Source organism: Artibeus jamaicensis, unplaced genomic scaffold, assembly GCF_021234435.1.
Source record: "Artibeus jamaicensis isolate MK-2021 breed Jamaican fruit bat unplaced genomic scaffold, CSHL_Jam_final contig_519, whole genome shotgun sequence".
NCBI lineage: Eukaryota > Metazoa > Chordata > Mammalia > Chiroptera > Phyllostomidae > Artibeus > Artibeus jamaicensis.
Genome location: NW_026521871.1, coordinates 47,066,256 through 47,085,736, shown reverse-complemented (window position 1 = coordinate 47,085,736; position 19,481 = coordinate 47,066,256). Strand labels below are relative to the sequence as shown.

General features: G+C 42.4%; 1 protein-coding gene across 1 annotated transcript in view; it reads right to left on the bottom strand.

Moving 5' to 3' along the window:
* Window positions 1–1,871: 1,871 nt before the first annotated feature.
* Window positions 1,872–19,481, bottom strand: part of STAC (SH3 and cysteine rich domain) — a 118,202-nt gene continuing 100,592 nt past the window's right edge. Inside the window, exons 9-11 of the mRNA XM_037148378.2 lie at window positions 14,214–14,265; window positions 13,972–14,109; window positions 1,872–3,500 (exon numbers count right to left, since the gene is read on the bottom strand). Coding sequence (XP_037004273.2) covers window positions 3,402–3,500; window positions 13,972–14,109; window positions 14,214–14,265 — 289 coding nt within the window. The 3' untranslated portion in view covers window positions 1,872–3,401. The remainder of the gene's footprint in view (window positions 3,501–13,971; window positions 14,110–14,213; window positions 14,266–19,481) is intronic.

The following is a 19,481-nucleotide window of genomic DNA, read 5'->3' as shown; positions in this document are numbered from 1 at the left end:
TTACATATGTTGTGAGCTTCTTCATGGATTTTATTTTTCTCTCTTTAATAGCAAAAAGGACTAACTCTAATAAGCTCCTAGTATGTACCCCACCCCACCCCCACCAGCTGCTTTAAATATGGAACCCAGATGCTGGACTCTTCCTCTTGATGGAAGTGCATGCGTGTGCATGTGTTTGGTGTGTAGAGTTTGGGATTTACAGTGATCTGTGCAATCAACCCTACTGGTAGCCTGCTGAACACTCACATGTGGATTCTCTTTGTAGCCCCACTGCCCACATTAAAGGGGACTCTGTCTGCTAGTGACAGTAGTGAAAGAAATTCTATTCTTCACTTTCTGAAGCCCTGGGGAAGGATCAATCAGCTCTTTATTTCAAATTCACTGTGACTGAATCCATGTCCTGCAGCGTTGGTGCAGTGTTGGGGACCGCTCCCCAGGGCTGGGTACGTGTGTGCCACCCTTCAGCTGGAGGCAGAGGTGGGAGGTGAGGGGGTTCGAGACCCTTCCCTCACATTGTGGAGAGCAGCCCCTCTCCTAGTCCTTTGTTCTTCTTCGTATTAGCACTTCCCTCTCCTCCCCGTCTCCTCACCAGTGTCTGTCTTCTGAGGCCTTTATCTCATCCCTCTTCTGAGGCTGTGGCCCTTCTGCCAGCTTTTTCTTAGGCCATGGAAACCTTCAAGATTTTGGTCGGTCATAGCTGTCCTTGTTCTCGCTATTTCTGCAGACAAGCGGGAGAGAAACGTAGATTCTGGCTCCCAGAATCTATGGTCTGTGTGTGTGTGTGTGTGTGTGTGTGTGTGTGTGTGTGTGTGAGATCATCTGTGGCAATCTGTGCTGTGAGGAACACCTGCCTTTTCCTTTGGTAGCTGGATGGCCAGATCGCTAAGGCACACCGGGTATCTTGCATTTGGAGGGTCACCTGACGTTGGCAAAAACTTTTGGGCCTCATGGTGCGGAAAGTGTATGTTTCCTCCTTTCCAACACTGGCTCAGACTACAAAGTCCCTGTTCCAGTTATCTATTTCAGTATTTAAAAACTCACTCTGAAACTTAGTGACTTAGAAAACCTAAGCATATTAATCTTATTTTTTTATTTTAATTGTTGTTCAAGTATAATTTCCTTTTACTCCCATCCCATCCCAGCCCGCCCACCCAGCTCTCCCAACCTCCCTCCCATTTCCACCCCGCCTAGTTTTTGTCCATGTGTCTTTTATCCTTGTTTCTGTAAACCCTAACCATATTTATCTTGCTCATCAAGCTGTAACCTGGGCAAAGCTCAGCAGGGCTGACTGGTCCTCCATGATGTTCACTGCAGAAATGTGTGGTCTGTCCACTGGGCCACTCCTGCATGGTGGCCTCAGAGGAGACAAATTTACATAGTGGCTCAGGGCTCCCAGGGTGAGAGCTCCATGAGATCAAGGCAGAAACTGCAAGGACTTTTTGACCTAGCCTCAGATGTCATGCAGTGTCACTTCTGCTGTATTCTATTGGTCACACAAGCCCAACCCCAATTCTCTGTGGCAGTGGGCTCCACAAAGGGAAGGATACCCAGAGAGAGAGGTCATGGGGGGCCACTTGGGAAGCTGGCTGTCACAACCTTCTATTCAGCTTCAAAAGACAAACTGACTTTTTTGTGCAAATTCAGTGGGCATAGGATATGACACCACCTTACCAAAGAGTTTCTGTGGATATTCCACGGGAAAGAAGAGATCAGGACACATGTTTTCTATGCTCCTTCCAGCTACGGTGTTAGTTTCATTAAATGGAATATTGAATTTGAAGCAAAGAGCATTGGTACCCCAGCATTCCATCTTACAGGATGGCAGCCGTATTACCCGCCCTGGCTCCCAAAGAATCCATCTGTCTCTGAACACTCAGTTCCGCATGTTGTATCAGAGAGGGAGGACCTTCTGGAGGCTGGCTTCAAAACGAGAATAAGGCATCCAAACGACCGAGAAGCCATCAGCCTTCCAATTTCAGCTCCCATCTTCACGCTGAGCAGTAACCAAAGAAATAAATGGAGACGAATGACGCTTTGGTTTCCCAGTGATGCTGACATGCACAGGATGCATTCTTTTAAGTCTTTTAAAAACCAACTGTTCTAATGGTTTTATTGCTCTGCAACAAAATAAATCAAACTGACATTGATTCCAAGGTCACTGTGAATTAAGTTTAACCATATTAAAGAGGAACAGGATGCAAGTTTGAAGGAGGAGAAAGGCATCACAGTATATTGCATTCTTGTAAACATTAGTACAAGTACAGAGTAACAAGACTCCTCTAGTTGATGCTAAATAGGCTCCATGTTTCTCTGCTCTCTGAGGCTGAATCATTAAGGATTCTTTTTCCATTTTACATCTACTAGGGTATAACATACTGCCCTAAAAGAGAGTGGGTTCCAATTTGGCTACTTTCCTCCTAAGATGCTGTTGGGTCTTCTCTACGTTTCTGGCCCTTTGTAAGGTGGACTCAGCCTCCAAGAGGGAGCTTTACCAAATGGCATGATGGGAAAATTTTCCCCTAACACAGAAGATATAAGATGAAAGTGAAGCTCCTCTTGGAGGCTTTTTGCCACATTCTCTTCCCCAGCTCCAGCTCCTTGGGGAAAGGACTTCATTACTGAAAGGGCTGTATAATCTTCAATAAATAAGGGTCCTTTGTCCTACCTTGTCCCCACTTTGCCCTTTGTATCTGTGCCTCCTGTCCTGCTCTGTCACATTTCAGTCACTAAAGCAGCTGAGGGGACTGCATGTCAGCCATCTTTGGGCAGATCAGGTCTTTGAAGTCGGTGCCACATCAGCTGAGCTCTCACAGGTAATGCACACCCCTAGGGCTTACTTGGAGGACAGAAGACACAGCACAATCACAAAGTGTGGCAAAGTGAGGGGGCAGCCCAGGGAGGCCCGGAATGCTGGGGGCTGGGAAGTAGGACTTCCTGATGCTCTGTGGAGGGACTGCCTGGAGTCTCATGTGATGATGATCATTGGTTGGTACTGAGGACAAAGGTCTGGAACCAGAATCACACTTGGCTACATGGATCTGAACCTCGTGCTGGGGCCACACCGCAGACTGGAGTACATTTCAGTGGGTTAACTCAGACCACAGGGACAGGCAGGGAGTTGAGTCCTGAGGAACAGCTGTGGTGGCTGCCCTGCTACTGTCACCAGGTAGCGTCCTCGGCTCTGCCAGTGACTCTCTCAGTCTCATCCCCATCTCAGGCAGCTTGGATTTGCTGTGTGATGGACCCCCTGTCTTGTCGCTGTCACTCCAGTCTCAGATGCTTGAGTCTTGTCTGTGTTCTGGGTGGCCGGGGTCAGTGCGACAGCTCCTCGGGGTTGACACAGTGTGAGATGAGGCATCACAGCAGGACTCGCCTGCTGCAAAAGGAGGAGGGCCCAGCACTCAGACGTTTTCTAGGACGTCCAGGGGGACTAGGCCTCTCTTCTTTCCACTGAGGACTCTGATAAAGCCGTCTTGTTCTTCTTCAGAAGTCAGGCAGATCTGAGTGCCAAGGAAATAAAAAACCAAGTGTCAGCAAGAAAGAAGCTAAAATCTACAGCTTGAATTGCTGCTGATTGAGATCAGTGGGGCATCAAATTAGAAAAGGAAGATCAGTGTCAGGGTGGGAAGTTGTGGGTCTGTGAGAAAAAGTTGGATAAAAAAGTTGGCAGAGCCGTGAGTTTAGAACTAGGTTCTGGCATTGAGTGTTTTCTGAGCTTCAGCTTGATGAATGAGGATCAAGAACAGCTTGAGAACCTACCATTTTAGGAAGCAGCGGCAGCACTGGAAACAATTTCTTTCTTTTAGAGGTGGGATGGAAGGACCAGCTCAGAAGATTAATTGTAAGTAGAAGAGGGTGGGAGCTGAGGAAGAACCAGAGGAAGTTCTTTGGGTCGAAGGGTCACGGGTAGGGTTACCAACTTGTTTAGGTTTGCCTGGGACTTTCTCGATTTTAGCACTGGGAGTTTCAAGTCCTAGAAAATTCCCGTTTCAGACAAACTGGCTGGTTTATTATCTTAGCAAGTATTTAACTCATAGGCCAAGTCAGAGATACCTCAGTTGTTTAAGGACCCTTAAGTACCTGCTTTCTGCATTCATTCATTCATTAATTCACTCATTCATTCAACACATTTTTATTTGGTGTCTACTATGCACTAGATACCATTCCAGAAGCTGGGAAACTAGCTAGAATAGACAGATTCCTGCTCTCATATTGCTTATTGAGCAGAACTGGGAAGAAAGACATTTCACTGAGTAATCTCATGTGTGTTGAGGGCAAGGGCCTCGCCTGTTTTAATCACTGATCATCCAGTGAACAACACTTAGTAAATTGACTGGCAATGTGGACATTTAATATTTTAAATAATTAATATTTTTGGATGATTTGATGAGTAAAGAAAAAGGTTCCAAAGTGAAAATACATGGCAATCTGATCTAGCCTCGCAAGTAACTTTATGGCACTTTGGGGTGACTCAGTAGAACAATGTAACTAGAGATGGAGATGGAGAACAATGAGAAGAAAGGCTTCCAGGGACAAGAATGTGGGGACAGGCAAGCCCTGCTGAGTCCCTTGGCTGACCTTCTGACCTATTTCATTGATCGGAAGTGGGTCATAAGTCAACCACTAAAATATCACCAGGAAGGAGAATAGGAGCCATTCTATCAATTCAGTTAGCATTTACTTGAGTCATGGAAGATACAGAGAGTAATAATCAGGGCTATGCAGTATGGGAAAATGGCAAAAATGTATGTTGGCATCAATGAACGGTTGGATGTTTAAGGATTTTAAGTGGAGGAAGGGGAGGGTCAGATTTATTTACAGCAGTTCTTCTCCCCTCCTCTCCTTTCTTCTCTTTCTTTTGTTACCTGCTGTCATACTTCCCTCTCTCCTTATTTCTTTTCTTCCTTATTTTCTATCTCCCTTCCTCTCTCTTTACCACCAAAAGCACTCCAAAGGCTGAACCAACTTCCTTCCCACTGCTGACCAATACTGACCCATCCCCCCAACTTGCTGACAGTAGTATGAACCTGACTTTGACACATCATGTGTGTAGCAGCGGTGAGATAGGCATTTCAGTACCAAGGTGGGTGTAGCGTATCCAGAGCAGAGCTACCTTACAGGTTCAGCACACTCTCTCCAACCAGCCCAGTGTTTACCTGACTATCAAGCCCAGAGACAGCCAGCCTCTTAGCATCACTCAGAGACTTTGCAATCTTAATATGACACATACACAATTTATGGTTTTCTATCTTTAAAGAGTTACCCTATGTTTTCTTAGTCTCATGCCCAAAGTCTGGACTCTTTGCTGGGTTGCAAGTTCAGCTTGGTAGTTAAAGTTGAAAATAGCACTCAACCTTTGGTCTCTTAGTCTATCATATTATTGTTATTATTATAATTACTACTATTATTACTTTAACACCACTCATCCAGGTTTCAGCTCATTTCTGCATTTGTAGCTCTATCATCCTCCTGCTCTCACTCCCCTAGTTTTTATGGACTGGAAGATCCAGTCCCTGGGAGTGGACCGGATCTTAAATACTCTGTCTCTATTTAATATCAGCTTGTTGGCCCACACCACGACCCTCTGCCTCTTCTCCTATGTTGCCCCGGATTCTGTTGCCTGATGGTCAAATGCCCGTATTGGCTCAGTCCCATTTAGTCCTACCTGACTAAGGTTCTAATAACCCACTTCTGGGTGCATCCATACTAATATCATCTACGTTGTCCCCTGTATGACCTCTATACTCATTAATATTTAAATGTGCTGCCACTGATATTAGGTGAGCAATCATTTTATTTAAAAAGTTTTTTTTGTCTAGCACCCTTGGACTAAGTCTCCCCCTCACAGTATCTATGAAAAATACAGTGTTGGACATGAATGGAGAACTGTCATAACACTAAATGGCAAGGCTATTGGCTGTTTTAGAAGCTGAATGGAATTTCTGTAAGACCTTTGGTGCTGAACTCAGTTGGTGACTGAAGGAAGTTGTGCTGCTGAGTCAAGGATAAATCTACCAGCTTAAAAGAGATCTTCTCCTCCAAGGTCTGTCCCAGCCTCAGAGCTGCAGCAGCTGCCCAGAGCTGAAAACAGGGTGGATATTTCTCTGTTACTATGGGCTTTGTCTTCTGATGTAGCTAAAATACACTTTTTCCTTCCCACATGACCCACCTCCCAGTCGACGCCTTTCTTTCTACATTTGTTAGAATCTGTGGTCTTCCTAGAAAAGGAACGAACAGGAGGTAGGGAAAATGAGAGGGGGCACAAGTGTCTCCTGGGACTCGAGGTCCCAACTAGTAAGACACAGATTCTAGTGGGTGGGAATGGACACACAAGGACTATGGGGTCTGACAAAAAACAGGAAGTAGTTTTTCATATACTCCCAAAGTTTAGGATGTTAGGGGTTGGGGAAAGCCATGGTGAAAGAAACAAATCCTAACTCAGCCCAGCAGACCAACATCAGATAAATGCCTCTTAGTTACCAGAAGTGAGTGTGACTCATGCATCATTACCTGCTCCTCCGACCCAGTTGCCCTGAAAACACCCTGAGCTGGACTCACACTGACCCACTCACCTTTTCGGCCAGGAAACCTCACTTTATTTTTGTCCTTCCAATATTCTAAACTCCTGGAGTACATGAAAAACTACTTTTGAGGTTGACTTAAGTTTTGTAACTTGAGATGGGTATTAGTTTGCTAATGTTGCTGTAACAAATTACCACAAATGTAGTGGCTTTAAACAACACAAGCAATTACATCAGTTTTGTAGGTCTGATGCGTAGCTGTCTTGGCTAGATTTCTCTGCTCCGGGTTTCACAAGGCCAAAACCAAGAAGTCAATGGGGCTCCATCCTTTTCTTTCTATTTCTCTGGGAGAGCATCCAATTCCAGGCTTGTTTAGGTTGTTGCCAAATTCAGTTCTTTGTGGTTGTAGGACTGAGATGCCTGTTTCCTTGCTGGCTGTCAGCCAGGGGTCATTCTCTACTTCAGTTGCCACCTGCATTCCCTGATTTGGCTTCTTCCCACATCTTAAATCCATCAAGGGCGGGTTGAGTCCTTCTCACACTAAATCTCTGATCTCAGGTGTCTTCTGCCCTCTTCTCCAAATCTTTCTGACTTCAGCCAGATACAGTCACTGCTGATAAGTGCACATGTGATTGGATTTGGCCAACCAAGACAATCTAAGATGTCTCCCATCATGGGGTTCATCATATTAATCTATCTCCGGTACCCTTTGCATTAGTTTCCTATGGCTGCTATAAAAAATCACCACCAATTTGGTGGCTTGAGAAAACACAAATTCATTTTCTTGCAGTTCTGGAGATCAGAAGTCCTAAAATCAAGCTGTTGCTAGGGCTGCATTTCTTCTGGAGGCTGTGAGAAAGAATCTGTTTCCTTGCCTTCAGCTTTTAGAGGCCCATATTCCTTAACTCCTGGTCCCTCCCTCCATCTTCAAGGGCAGCAGCATCACTTCATCAAATTTCTCTCTCTAACCTCTGCTCCCATCATCTCTCCTACTTCTGTGATTATACTGAACTCACCTGGATAATCCATGATAATCTCCCACCTGAAAGTGCTAAGTCAACCACATCAGCAAAGTCCTTCTTGCCAAGTTAAGGTAACATTTTCAAAGTTTTTGGTATTAAGACACAAGGCTGTTATTCTGCTTACCACAAGATAAAGGGGTCAAGGATATTACTAAAATCATTAAGAAGCATTGTAGAAAATATGCACATATGTCTGAAAGAATATATTCTTTCATTCAATACTTTCAGATATGTTGAATGTAGTAGGTTGAAGGAAGACTTGGCCTTTCTGTTTTAAGCAGAGAGTCTCTTCAGGTTAAGAGTGATGATGTAATGAGATGTAAAGAGAACAGGCTGCAGAGAGGAGGGGGCTAATTGAGAAGAAAACACTGCAAGGAAACCATCACTAAATTAAAATCCATATGAGAAGCAATGGAAGACTGAATTGAAAGTTCAGAAAATTAAAGTGGAGTGGGTATCTCGAAATGTTCTCTTAGGAAGAAGTGGAGAGCGATAAAGTGGAAAGCAATAAAGAGATTAACACTCCGAGGAAAATAAGATAAAATGGAGAGGGTTCAGTCAAAGAATTACCAAGTTTCTGAAGGGAGAACCAGTGGATCTTAAAGATTAAAAGCCAAAGATAACTGGGAAAATGCTGGCCCCAGGTGGGAGACCAGTTGTAAATATTATTCAAAGAGAAAACAAATTCAATAGTGTAAGGACATAGGCAAAGTACTCAAATATAAAAAAGTACTCAAATATATAAAAGAAATATAATGCCTAGTACATATGTGATAAGATTTCAACATCTCTAACATCCGGGCAATGCAGATTAACATGAAATATTATTCATCCACCCAGTGACATATAGGTGACATGGTGGTCTGAATATTCTCATAGACAGTTGATGTGGGAATAAATTAGCCCTACCTTTTTAGAGGCAATTTTGTCATATATATCAAGAATTATAAAATTCTTTTACCTGTTTTCCTATAAACTCTAAAGGATAGCCTAAGGAAGCAATCAGAGTTATGGAAAAAAGTTTTAGGTTTGAAAACAGTCATTGCAGTTATCAATAACAGGGAAACAAATAAAAACTCTGAATAGCCAACAACAGGGGAATACTTAAATCCATTCTTGTTCTTCTAGATGAGGGCTTGGCAAACTTTTTCTGTAAAAGACCAAATAGTAAATATTTTAGGCTTTCACATCATAGTGTCTCTGTGGCAGTAACACAACTCAGCCATAGTAGTGTGAAAACAGACACAGACTATATGTATGTGTGAGTCTGTGTTCTATGTTCTCATAAACTTCATTCTAATAAGCTTTGTTTGAAAATCAGGCCAGATTTGATCCACGGGTCATAGTATGTCAATCTCTGATTTATATGACATGTTTGTTATACAGCTGTTAAAAAATGTGTTTTCATAAACATTTAGTGACTATGTTAAAAAAATAAATTGGGAAAGTAAATAGAATATGATGTCAAAATATGAATTAAAAGAAATGTTTGGTAGGAAATGTACCAAAGTGTTTATGTTAATAACAGTTTGGTGGTTGAATAATGTGATCTTTTTCTTTCTTATCCTTTTTTTAAGAGATCTTTTCCCAGATCTCCCAAAAAAATTTAGGAGAAAATTTTGGGATAAAATTTTCCCAAATTTTATCTACAATAAATGCAGGTTAGTTTTATAATTCAGAATATTTTTTTTTCTTTAACACTTGATAGAATACAAAGAATCAGTGAAAACAGTTCTCTAGGGATGACAGAACTATGAAATGAATATGGAAACAGTATTTTCATGGTGTTTAAAGTTGATTTAATAAGGATATTTTTAAAATTTCAGAGATAAAGAAAACATACTCATGTCAATGAAGACTCTAGTTGTGTTCACAACAAAAGGGTAACTTAATTCTATTTGGAAACAAGGGCTCTCTGAAAAAATAACGTATTAACCCCAGAGGCAGAAATGTGATTTAATTAGAGATACATTGGATTTATTTTCAGAATCAGATTTCTTCTTTTTCCCTGCTAATGACCATTAGTCTCTTTACATTTTTAGGCTTATAAATATCATGCTGGCTATTTTTTGATACTTAGTAGGTAATTTTAGATGGCACTGGCCACTACAAATGAATTCCCCATTTAGGCTTAACTCTGAATATGATGGTGGCAAGGGAAATAACCCCCTGTCATGGCCAGACACTGTGCTGGGGCTGCACACGGGGCATAACATTGAGCCCTCACCTCCAAGTTAGGAGGGAGATGCTACTATACCCATTTTACAGATGAGAATGCTGATATTCCCAGGTGACTCTGATAAAACCACACAGGATATGGACCCATTTCTGTGACACTGGAACCCATGCTCTTGTTACTGCAGTATACTCCCCTCAGTTAACAAGCATGTTTTAAAATTTTATACCTAAAATAATTCAGGATACTGAAGTGGAGACAAATTAATTTTTTTTCTCAGTAACAGATTGTTAAAATGCAAATTTTTTCTCAAGTGGCTGACACTGAAATTGGTTGCTGCATTGACAAAGATGGAAAACAGAAAATTGGTGTAGTGGTAAAGAGACCTCAGCAGCTTCTGTTGACCAATATGTAATTGCAAATAAAAGTGCCTTCAGTTCTCACAGAACAACTAGAGGACTCAAAGTGAGGCTGTGACAATGAAAGTCCTTCTCAACCCTTCACACTGGTCACAATGTCTGGGGAGATTGCAAAAGAGACTGATTCTCTGCCTTTTACCCCAAAAGGCTCTGCTTCATCAGGTCTAGAGTGGAGTCAGGAATCTGCATATTCAGCAAGCTTCCAGGTGGTTCAAAGACCAGGCAGTTAAGGAACCCCAGGCTGGACAAGTGTCGGGAGTTATGTCACCTTCCTAAACAATGACAGACAGATCTATGAGTTCCAGGTTCAGGCCGAAATCCTATGTTGTGCCTTAAACATGTCCAAGGGAAGAGACATGACTGTGGGTTTGGCCATGAGAGTGGAGAATGCAGGTGTGAGCCCACTCCCAGGAAATATTCTCAGGCCGGGGGTGCAGGTTTGGGGATATGACCAAGGAATTTGTCCAAGTCATTGAGCAGATGTTCTACTTCTGGAAATTGATCAATTTGAGCAAATTTTAGTTTGTCTTCTGTTTTTACCTATTTGTATATTAATAACATAAAAACAATGTTTAATCTCAAATGGGAAAGCATAAGATTACTCTGAGAAAAAAATCAAACATGCTGGCAAAATGATTTCATAACACTTTGCCAACCAAGAAGAATATCCTTCCTGGATTTATTTCATTCAAAGGACTTTCCAAATTTTTGGAACAGGAAGGATACCACTGGGTAAACTTGGAGAAGTTTGAAGTGTTGGCATGGAATCCAGTGGGGGAATGTGCTTGTTTGGTGTGTGAGGTGTGTGTGGCATGAAGGTTCCAGGCTGATGAGGGTGAGTCCATTGCCCAGAATCAAGAATGACTCAGTAGGGTGTTTGAATGAGCGAGAATTTGTTTCCAAGGAGTCTTTATGACATTTGCCATCCCGGAGAAGGAAACTAAGTGAATAGTGCCTCACTGTTCAGTTTGTTCCACATTGTCCAGGGTGTGTGGCTTGGTGGAAAGCATCGACTTGGAACTTGGAGACTAGGTTTAAGTTGCAGCCTGGCCACTTACCAGGTTTTTGTGCCCTTGAGTAAGACAGGTGACCTCTCTGAGCCTTTAATTCTTCATTTATAAAATATAAATAGTGAATAATTACTCTGTAAAATTCACAGGGCATGTGTGAAACCTCAAATAAAAGGTAGGCACATGTAAGCTTTACAAATGCTATATATATGGCATTTAAAAATAATGACTCATAATAGTGATGATACTTATAACAAGTGTTATTGTGACTATGTCTAGGAGAGCATTAATCTGTCCTTGCCTTCTCTGTGAACCAGAGACTGGAGATAAAAGGTTTTCTCTCTCTCATGAAACAGACCCCAAAGACAGGTTATCATAATCCAAAAAGGAACAGTGGTGGGAGTTGTCTATATATTTTATGGGAGACAGAGTGGTTAACGCAATCAGGAAAGGGTGGGGGAGGTGGTGGGGTTGCCCAGGGGTGCTGTTGTAAAGGGGAGTCTGTCAGATGCCACCGCTCTTATAGGCAGGTGATGCCTTCTGCTACTTCTAGGCAGCAAATAGTCAAGTGATGTGTTGGGCAGACACCAGCTTCAGGGAGAATGAGAAACTTTGGGGAGGAAATAAAGAAGCAGGAGATTTTAAGCAAGGTGCATTTCATGCTGGCACATTGATGGCTTTTGATCTCTTTAAACATATATCGTGTTCACAAGGGGCCAGGTAAAGGAGAGGCTGTGTGATTACCAAATGCAGTCTGTCCCAAAGTGGGCATACCTTACAGGCAATTTTTATAAGTGGGAAGAATGCCAATTTTAAGTAAAACCATGCAGCCCTGTGACCCAATTTCCTAAGGACCTTAGAAATCTTAATAATCAAAAATCACTTGATGGAGGTACTTGCATTTCTGCAAACGATGGCTACTGCAATTAGACGCAGTAGCGTTGGGACGTGATGGTGTGTTGTGTGAGTGTGCGTGTATGTGGGAATGTGCAAGACTGAGGCCCAGGAAAACCACAGTGACCCTGTGTATTTTACATTAGTAGATCCAAGTGATAAGATTGAGTATTTTTAACTTTGAATTTTTTAAAATTTTAGTTTAAAGAAATTTGCACCATAATCCCTGGCTGGTGTGGCTCAGTGAATTGAGTGCTGGTCTGAGAACTGAGACCTCACCAGTTTGATTCCCCAGGTCCACAGTTGGGGGTGAGGGAGAGGCAACAGATCCATGTACCTCTCCTTCTTTCTCACTATCTATTCCTTTCTCTAAAAGTAAATAAATAATATTTAAAAATAATTTGTACCGTGAAACTTAAAGAATGGTAGTGAAAAATTATACAAACATAAGGGAAAATAGAGAAATAGGAAAGTTTGTTTAAGGGCTTTTCTCTTTCCATTTAAATTAATTTTTCACTACCATTCTATCATTAATACTTAACTTATCCCTTCACTGTTTATAAAACCATCATTTAAGATGGCAACATAATATTCGAAGATTTCTACCCTCTCTCCTAAGTCTGTCCTCAATTCTGCAAAGGGAGGAGGTCTGACTGGAAATGTCCCAGGGGTTTATCATCATCTGTTCAGGCTTCCCCCTTCTGGCTCCTCCTGGGAGGTCATCATGCCGTCTTATCTCCTGTGCCAGTTCTATCACCTGTCTTCCTGACCCACTGTTCTCCTACGGGCCACCTGGAGCTGTAGGATCCCGGGATTCAGACAGGCCTGTGTGGCAGTGTGCTGGGGCAGAGGTGAGAAGGACCTTCAGCCCCAAGGCCCCTTCTGGTTCACTCTGTTTCCAGTAACAAAACCATGGCATCAGGCCCCATTTTCTCCTCTCCCTTTACATTCACCTTGGGAGAGTGGTGAGCGGGATCTGGGGCTGGATTCCAAGGAGACTTTTTTCGAAGAGAAAATAGATTCCTAATGTCTGATTTCCAAAAGGATCCTCAGATGTATCAATGGCCAATGTGGAAAATCCTATTTTAGCCTATAGTGAGGATCCAGGACAGGACATGAAGGGAGCCGCAGTCAAAAAAGAAGGTGGGAGGAAAACCTGTCTCTGCTGGACGAAGAGCTAAGCTGTGCATGTGTGTGTTGATTCTTTGTCTCTGACAACATTCCAGGAGTGAGGTGGGGGAATACGAAGCAAGGAGGATGAAGACATATAGGTACAGGGGATTCATGCCTCATGTCTCAGGAAATCAATATCACCACACTGAACTCCACATTTAATATGGTGCTGGAGGAGGATGGTGCCAGACACCTCTGGGTCAGGTGCAGGGAGATATCCAGGGCCTGCGCCTGGGGTAGTCCCTGGTTGTGGAGTGTTGTGGCTTCCAGCGAGCAGGCAGAAGCTTGAAATCTGAACAGGGAGATGGAAGAGGGGCCTTTGTGGCTGATAGCAAATGCAATGAACTGTAGAACACAATAGCAGCAGGAAACAATGAAATATTCCCAGGAGACCAAGACAAATGAACCACACATTAGTGAAGACCAGCAGGAAGCCCAGAGAGGAACATCGACCCACATCAGACTCTGGTGACCCTCAGAGGAAAGCGTGGGGACCAGATGTCCTCACCTTGCTGCTATGACATCATGGACACTTCCTCTTGTGGACAGACATCACCAAGTGAGCTCCTGAACATTTTGGTTCTGCATGTTTAGATCCTACTACACTAATATTATCGGGGCAAATATATCTTTTCTCAAAGTGAATGCTTGGAATGTGACCCCACTCATTCAGATTTATAGATATTGCTATGTTTGTTAAAATGATTGTTACTTTGTTTAGGTGACACTTGATATTTGTTTGAGTGCTTTACTCACCTGATTCTCTTTCAGTGTTATCTGCCCCTGTTCCTTACACCCGATGAAGGTTCTAACACATCTAAAAATCTTCTCATTTTGTTGTACTCTCTGAACAAAGTTGGCTGGAAAGAAGCCAATCCTGTCTTCAATTTTCCCCTGAAAGGAAAATAAGGACATGTACCCATAATTCACTGTAATTATAGCATTGGTTATAATTACAGTAATCAGATGATTGGTTTTAGAGAAAGAGAAAGACTTACTTTCCACCAGTCTTCATTGGAATCTTCTAGAAGAGTAATCATGTCTCCTGGTCTAAAATGGAGAGTGAACAAGTTGAATGAAGAAGCAGAGGGGGATAAAGTGACAAAAATACACTTAAAAGTACGAAGTCACAGTTATTCATTCATACAAAGAATCCTAAAATAAATGGAAAGAAAATTAACACGATTTTTACCAGTTCTACCCACCCATGAAGTAGTTTTGTTAAATACTGAAAGCAAGTGTAATATCTGTGCTATATTAAAAAATAATCTTTAGATTTATTTTTATACAGGGTCTGGCACAAATAATGCTCCCTTTTCATTATGAAATCTTTTATTCAAAAATCATAAGCATGTCGTTCTGTGACATAACAATGTCACACTGAAGCACACCATATGTCATTTTAGGTGAAATGTTACAGTTAAAACCAAAGTTACCACACCCATATTATTACCCTACCAACCACACTCAGGCAGGCACTACATCTGCAGGGTCCTGGGCATAGATCATCATATTTACATTATTAACAAACTCCAAAATGTGGGCATCGGTAAGTTTCAAGGACAGGTCACCCCTCATATTCTGCCCACAGCCCTCCTCTCATGGCCCAGCGGGGGCCACTGTCAGTGGTTTCCAGTGTTTCCTCCATACACTTATGTTTACATGCAGATATGTTTATGTATTTTGATTTTTCTTTAGTTTCCTACTGCATCTAAAATTAGTCATTATCTTTAACATTATCTATATTTTCTCAGTACCTTCTTAAAACCTATTATCCTTTTTTGCTTAGCTCTACTTTCCTGGATTTTTATGTTAGTATAATTTGGAATTTCGCTCTAGACTTGCGTGTGTGTTACATCATTCATGAGGAATTACTTGAGTTTCACTGAAGACTTACATGTTTTTGTTGACATGTTGGTGATCTGCCACTTCTTGTTTGATTTTTACATCTGCATGTGTGTTTGAGGGTGCGGGTGCGAATGTGTGTTTTAATACCTTCTCTACATTGTCATTTCTGCCTCATTTTACTGGGCAACACAAGTCATGAAGCCAGTACAGACTCAAGGGATCCGGTAATAGGCACCACCTCTGTGGTAAGAGAAATTGTGGCAAAGGGTATGAATACAGGTTGGGGTGAAGAATTTGGGCCATTAACGCAATCATACCACCAGAGACACCTCATGCCCTTCAGTGAATTTTCTGTGAGTTCAGAGTCTCTGCGCTGCTACAGCTAAAGTTGTTTTTTTTTTCCTGAGCATTCTTTGGTCTCTGGTCATCTTCATTGTTCTTGACTCAATTTTATTTCCTAGGCTTCCAGGAAACTCCCAAGATTTTGGGGTCTCTCACAGCATTATTTCTCATTTTCTAGTACTGTTGTGGATGTATTCTGTAAAAGGTATATATTTTCTGACATTTTAAGGAATTGTAGAAAGAGGAGAAGTAGATTTGTGTGCTCATTGTGCTCTTCTGATTCAATCTCCTCTGCAGTCATTTTCAATTCTCAGTTAATATCTATCTTCGTAGGGGATTCCAAATATATCAGGCTTGTCACACCTGAAACATTAAACACAACTGGCATTTGGGTATTCCAGCAGTCACAGTTTCATGCTGATGCCACAAAGGAAAGCAAGGTGGCTGAAAATTACTATTTTCCCAGGTGAGGGATTTAATTAAGCAGCAAGGATGAAAGTCGACATAGAAAAATCTTTCTAGCTCTGGCAGATTTTATTTAACCAAATAACCTGAGACACCATGTGTTAATATCAACTACAAAGACTTTGCTGATGGCTTGGCAGAAATTTTATGTAGAATACAAAACTGGAGATTGAGGGAGGCACCTTGTGCTAAGGGTGCAAGAAGATGCTGCCTAAATCCAACCTCTATTTTTCTAGTCTAGATGGGGACTCACTCTTGGCTGTGCCCAGAGGTGAACTGTCCCAGCAGCGTAAATGACCCCTGTTAACTAAGCCACACGTTAGAATAAGGCACTCCCTGGAGTACAAGCTATAATTTTATGGGAAATATCAGACGTACTCCTGATGTTGTGATGTGGATTCTGTCTTTTCCTAAAAATAGAGCACCACCAGAATAAGAAGAATGGCTTGGTGGGTGAGGAGAGTTACATTCATGCAGTTATTCTTTGGGTGTGTTTTTTATCCTCACCTGAGGTCGTGCTTATTGATGTTAGAAAGAGGAGAAGGGAGGGAGAAAGAGATGGAGAGAAATATCAATATGAGAGAGAAACATTGATTGGTTGCCTCCCGTATATACCCTGACCAATGGTAGAACCCGCAACCTAGGTATGTGCTCTGACTAGGGAGTGAGCCTGCAATCTTTTGGCTGTTGGATGATGCTCAACCAGCTAAGCCACACCAGCCAGGGCTATTCTTTTTTTTTTTTTTACCCACTCAGTTAACAAATACTCTGAATGCTGACTCTGAAAGAGCCAGTTTAGTAGACCCTGGTTATGCTCTGGTGAATAAAGTCCCTCCTGGAGCTAATATTCTAATGAGAAGATAGATAATAAGCAAGTAGATAGTAAACACTTCATAAACATATAAATAATAAATATATAATGTGTATATATAATTGCAAATTATCTTAAGGGCAATGAAGGAAATAAAGAGGATGCTGTCATAAAGAATGAGAGCAGACTCCTGATATTAGTCTGTGCTCCAGCCAAACCGTGGAGAAGGCCAATGCCTCTTTTTGCCTACAGCAAGGGGGGGATCTTGCTCTCAAGGGGGGGCAGCCCTTGAATCAAAGATGCAGCTCTCTAACATCGCAGTCAGCAGTGGGAATTGTGCTGCCCCTATACTCCTGCCCGGCATCCCCAACCTGCCTCAGCATGCTCCCTGCTGAGCCTGCATCAGAATCCCTTTCAACACTAGGCTCCAGGTGGTGGACCTGAGTAGGCATGCAAATAAAACCACTCTGTGCAATATAGTGGTTTTAGTTTTTATTTTTCATGTGTCTTGACTCAGTTTTGAAACTATGGGTGTTTCCTTTAAGGAGTTGATTAAGTCAACACTCCAACCACCTCTCTTTGGGCTCTCAAACTCCAGCCACAGTGCACTGCCCCCAGCCCTAATTGCCCAGAGTTGGCAAGGGGTGGGGTGGGGCAGACACCAGACCAGTAGGGACAGCTCTTATGCCTCAGAGTCTGTGAAATTATTCAAATTAGCAAATTCACAGGGAGCCTGGTAAACCTAGATGATCCCAGCAGCTGGCCGTAGCTAAGCTGCCCGGCAGCTCCAGCCTGCTGTTTACCTGAAATCTTAGATGCAGGCCTGTGTGGCCCTGGTGGCAGCCCTGTTCTCCCAGCTGGGAGTTCTCTTCTCAAACCAGGCCTCAACTTAGTTCTCTTCTCCTCCCTGTGTTGTTGGGGTTCTCTGTCCTGCCATCAAAGAACTCAGTCCAAACACTCTGCCCACCTGCTCTACGTAAGGAGAACCTTGCTGTTGTTCCCAGAAGAGTGGAAGTCTCATGTCTAAAGTTCTCCCTGCCCTGGTTAGTCCTAGGAGGGACACTGGCCAGCACATGACTCTCTGCCCCAAATTGTCTCATGCTTTTGTGGTGGACCAAGTCCTATTCCACGGAACAATTCTTCCTTATTTCAGGTTATCATACTCCGAGCATGTTAGAGGAAAATCCGGGTCAGTTCTAACAACCATTCTCTTTCTTTCAGATGACTTGATGTTTCTGATCTACTCTTACGCGTAGATTTTAACTCTGTCTTTATTTCCAGATTCTTGTGGACAAACTTGTCAGGCCCCCAGACATTTAAAGAGGTTACTTTTGCTTAATTTAATCAGAACATCCTACATTTAGATACAAATCCTGACTGTACTATAAGCCAGAAGTGTGTGTGTGTGTGTGTATTTGTGTGCGTGTGTGTGGCATGATACAAGGTATAACACAATTCATAAACAATGAAAGCATCAGTTTACTACTCTGTGCAGATAGATCAGAGCACCATAGCTGGCCTCTTCTTTTTGTTTGCTCAGGAAAATTTTGGGGTGCCCAGAGGAAGAGTTTCAGTTTGGTTATATCATGATTTATAGGAAGCCTCAAAATGATGAGGGAACTGTGAACTGTCAACAAGAGCAGGAATGAGAAAACAAAACCTAACTGTAGGATTATGGTTTGATGGTGAAAAGGACAGAGTTTCTTTGTGAGTGTATCTGTGTGTTCATGTGTATTTGCATGTGAGCTTGATGATTGCCTATCTGGGTTCATTCTCGCAGTCCTTGCTGAGCCCAACCAGCTAGAGGGGAGTCTTCTGCAGGGCGTTATGAAGACCCTGAGGTCTTCTATGGGTGGGAGTTCCTGGAGGGTAGAGGATAACTTACCCTGGAGTGTAAGTTGTCCCACACAGCTTCTCTCTATCCCTCACGTGGAGCACAGATTCCTAAGAGTAGAGTCCCTGACACCCCTGTGTTGAGGACACTGCTCCTCAGAGCCACCATCTCCGCTCTCTGGGACAACCTAAGCCCTCACATCGGCCCTCCTTTGGAAGCATGTGGACAAGGCAGGCTTCTCTGGGCTTTCTCTGCTTTCATAATGTTTTGGATATACTGAATATTTTGGATACGAAGGACATTTGTCTTTCTTTATCCTGCCATCTCTGCCTGTTGCGCTGGAGGAAATAATATGACACGTATTTCTTGAATGCTTATGACAGGTTAGGTCTTGGGCGTGCCCTGAGTGCACGCCCTAAACCTTTCTAGGAGATGAAAGATCTTTCTTAGCATCAGTGTTTTTTGTTTGAATCGGTCAGGTGAAGATAATAATAGTACCTATCTCATCAATATTTTTGAGGACTAAGTGAGATAACACTTGGAAAGCACATTTGGACAAGCCCACAGTAGATGGTGGCTATTATTGTTATTAAGACATAGCCGTTGCTCTTAAGATGTTTGTGATCTTAAAGGGGAAAGCCCTGGGAACTGGTAATTTATAGTCAGTGTGATCACTAAATGAGAAACATGCCAGGGGGCACAGACAAATGGGAAACTGACCCTGTATAAAACCCCCAACATATGTGCCTTTTTAAGACTCAGCTACCTCCATTGTATACATATAGTTATATACTATGCACAACGAATAGATAATGACTATTTTTATTTTGCAAAGTTGCCGTGTGGATTAAATAAGAATGTATAAGTGGAAGTCTTTACACTGTGACTGATATACAGTAAGGGTTTACAAATTCTAATTTCCTCATAATTTTTCACTTGGAAATTAGGAGATCTAATGATTATTTC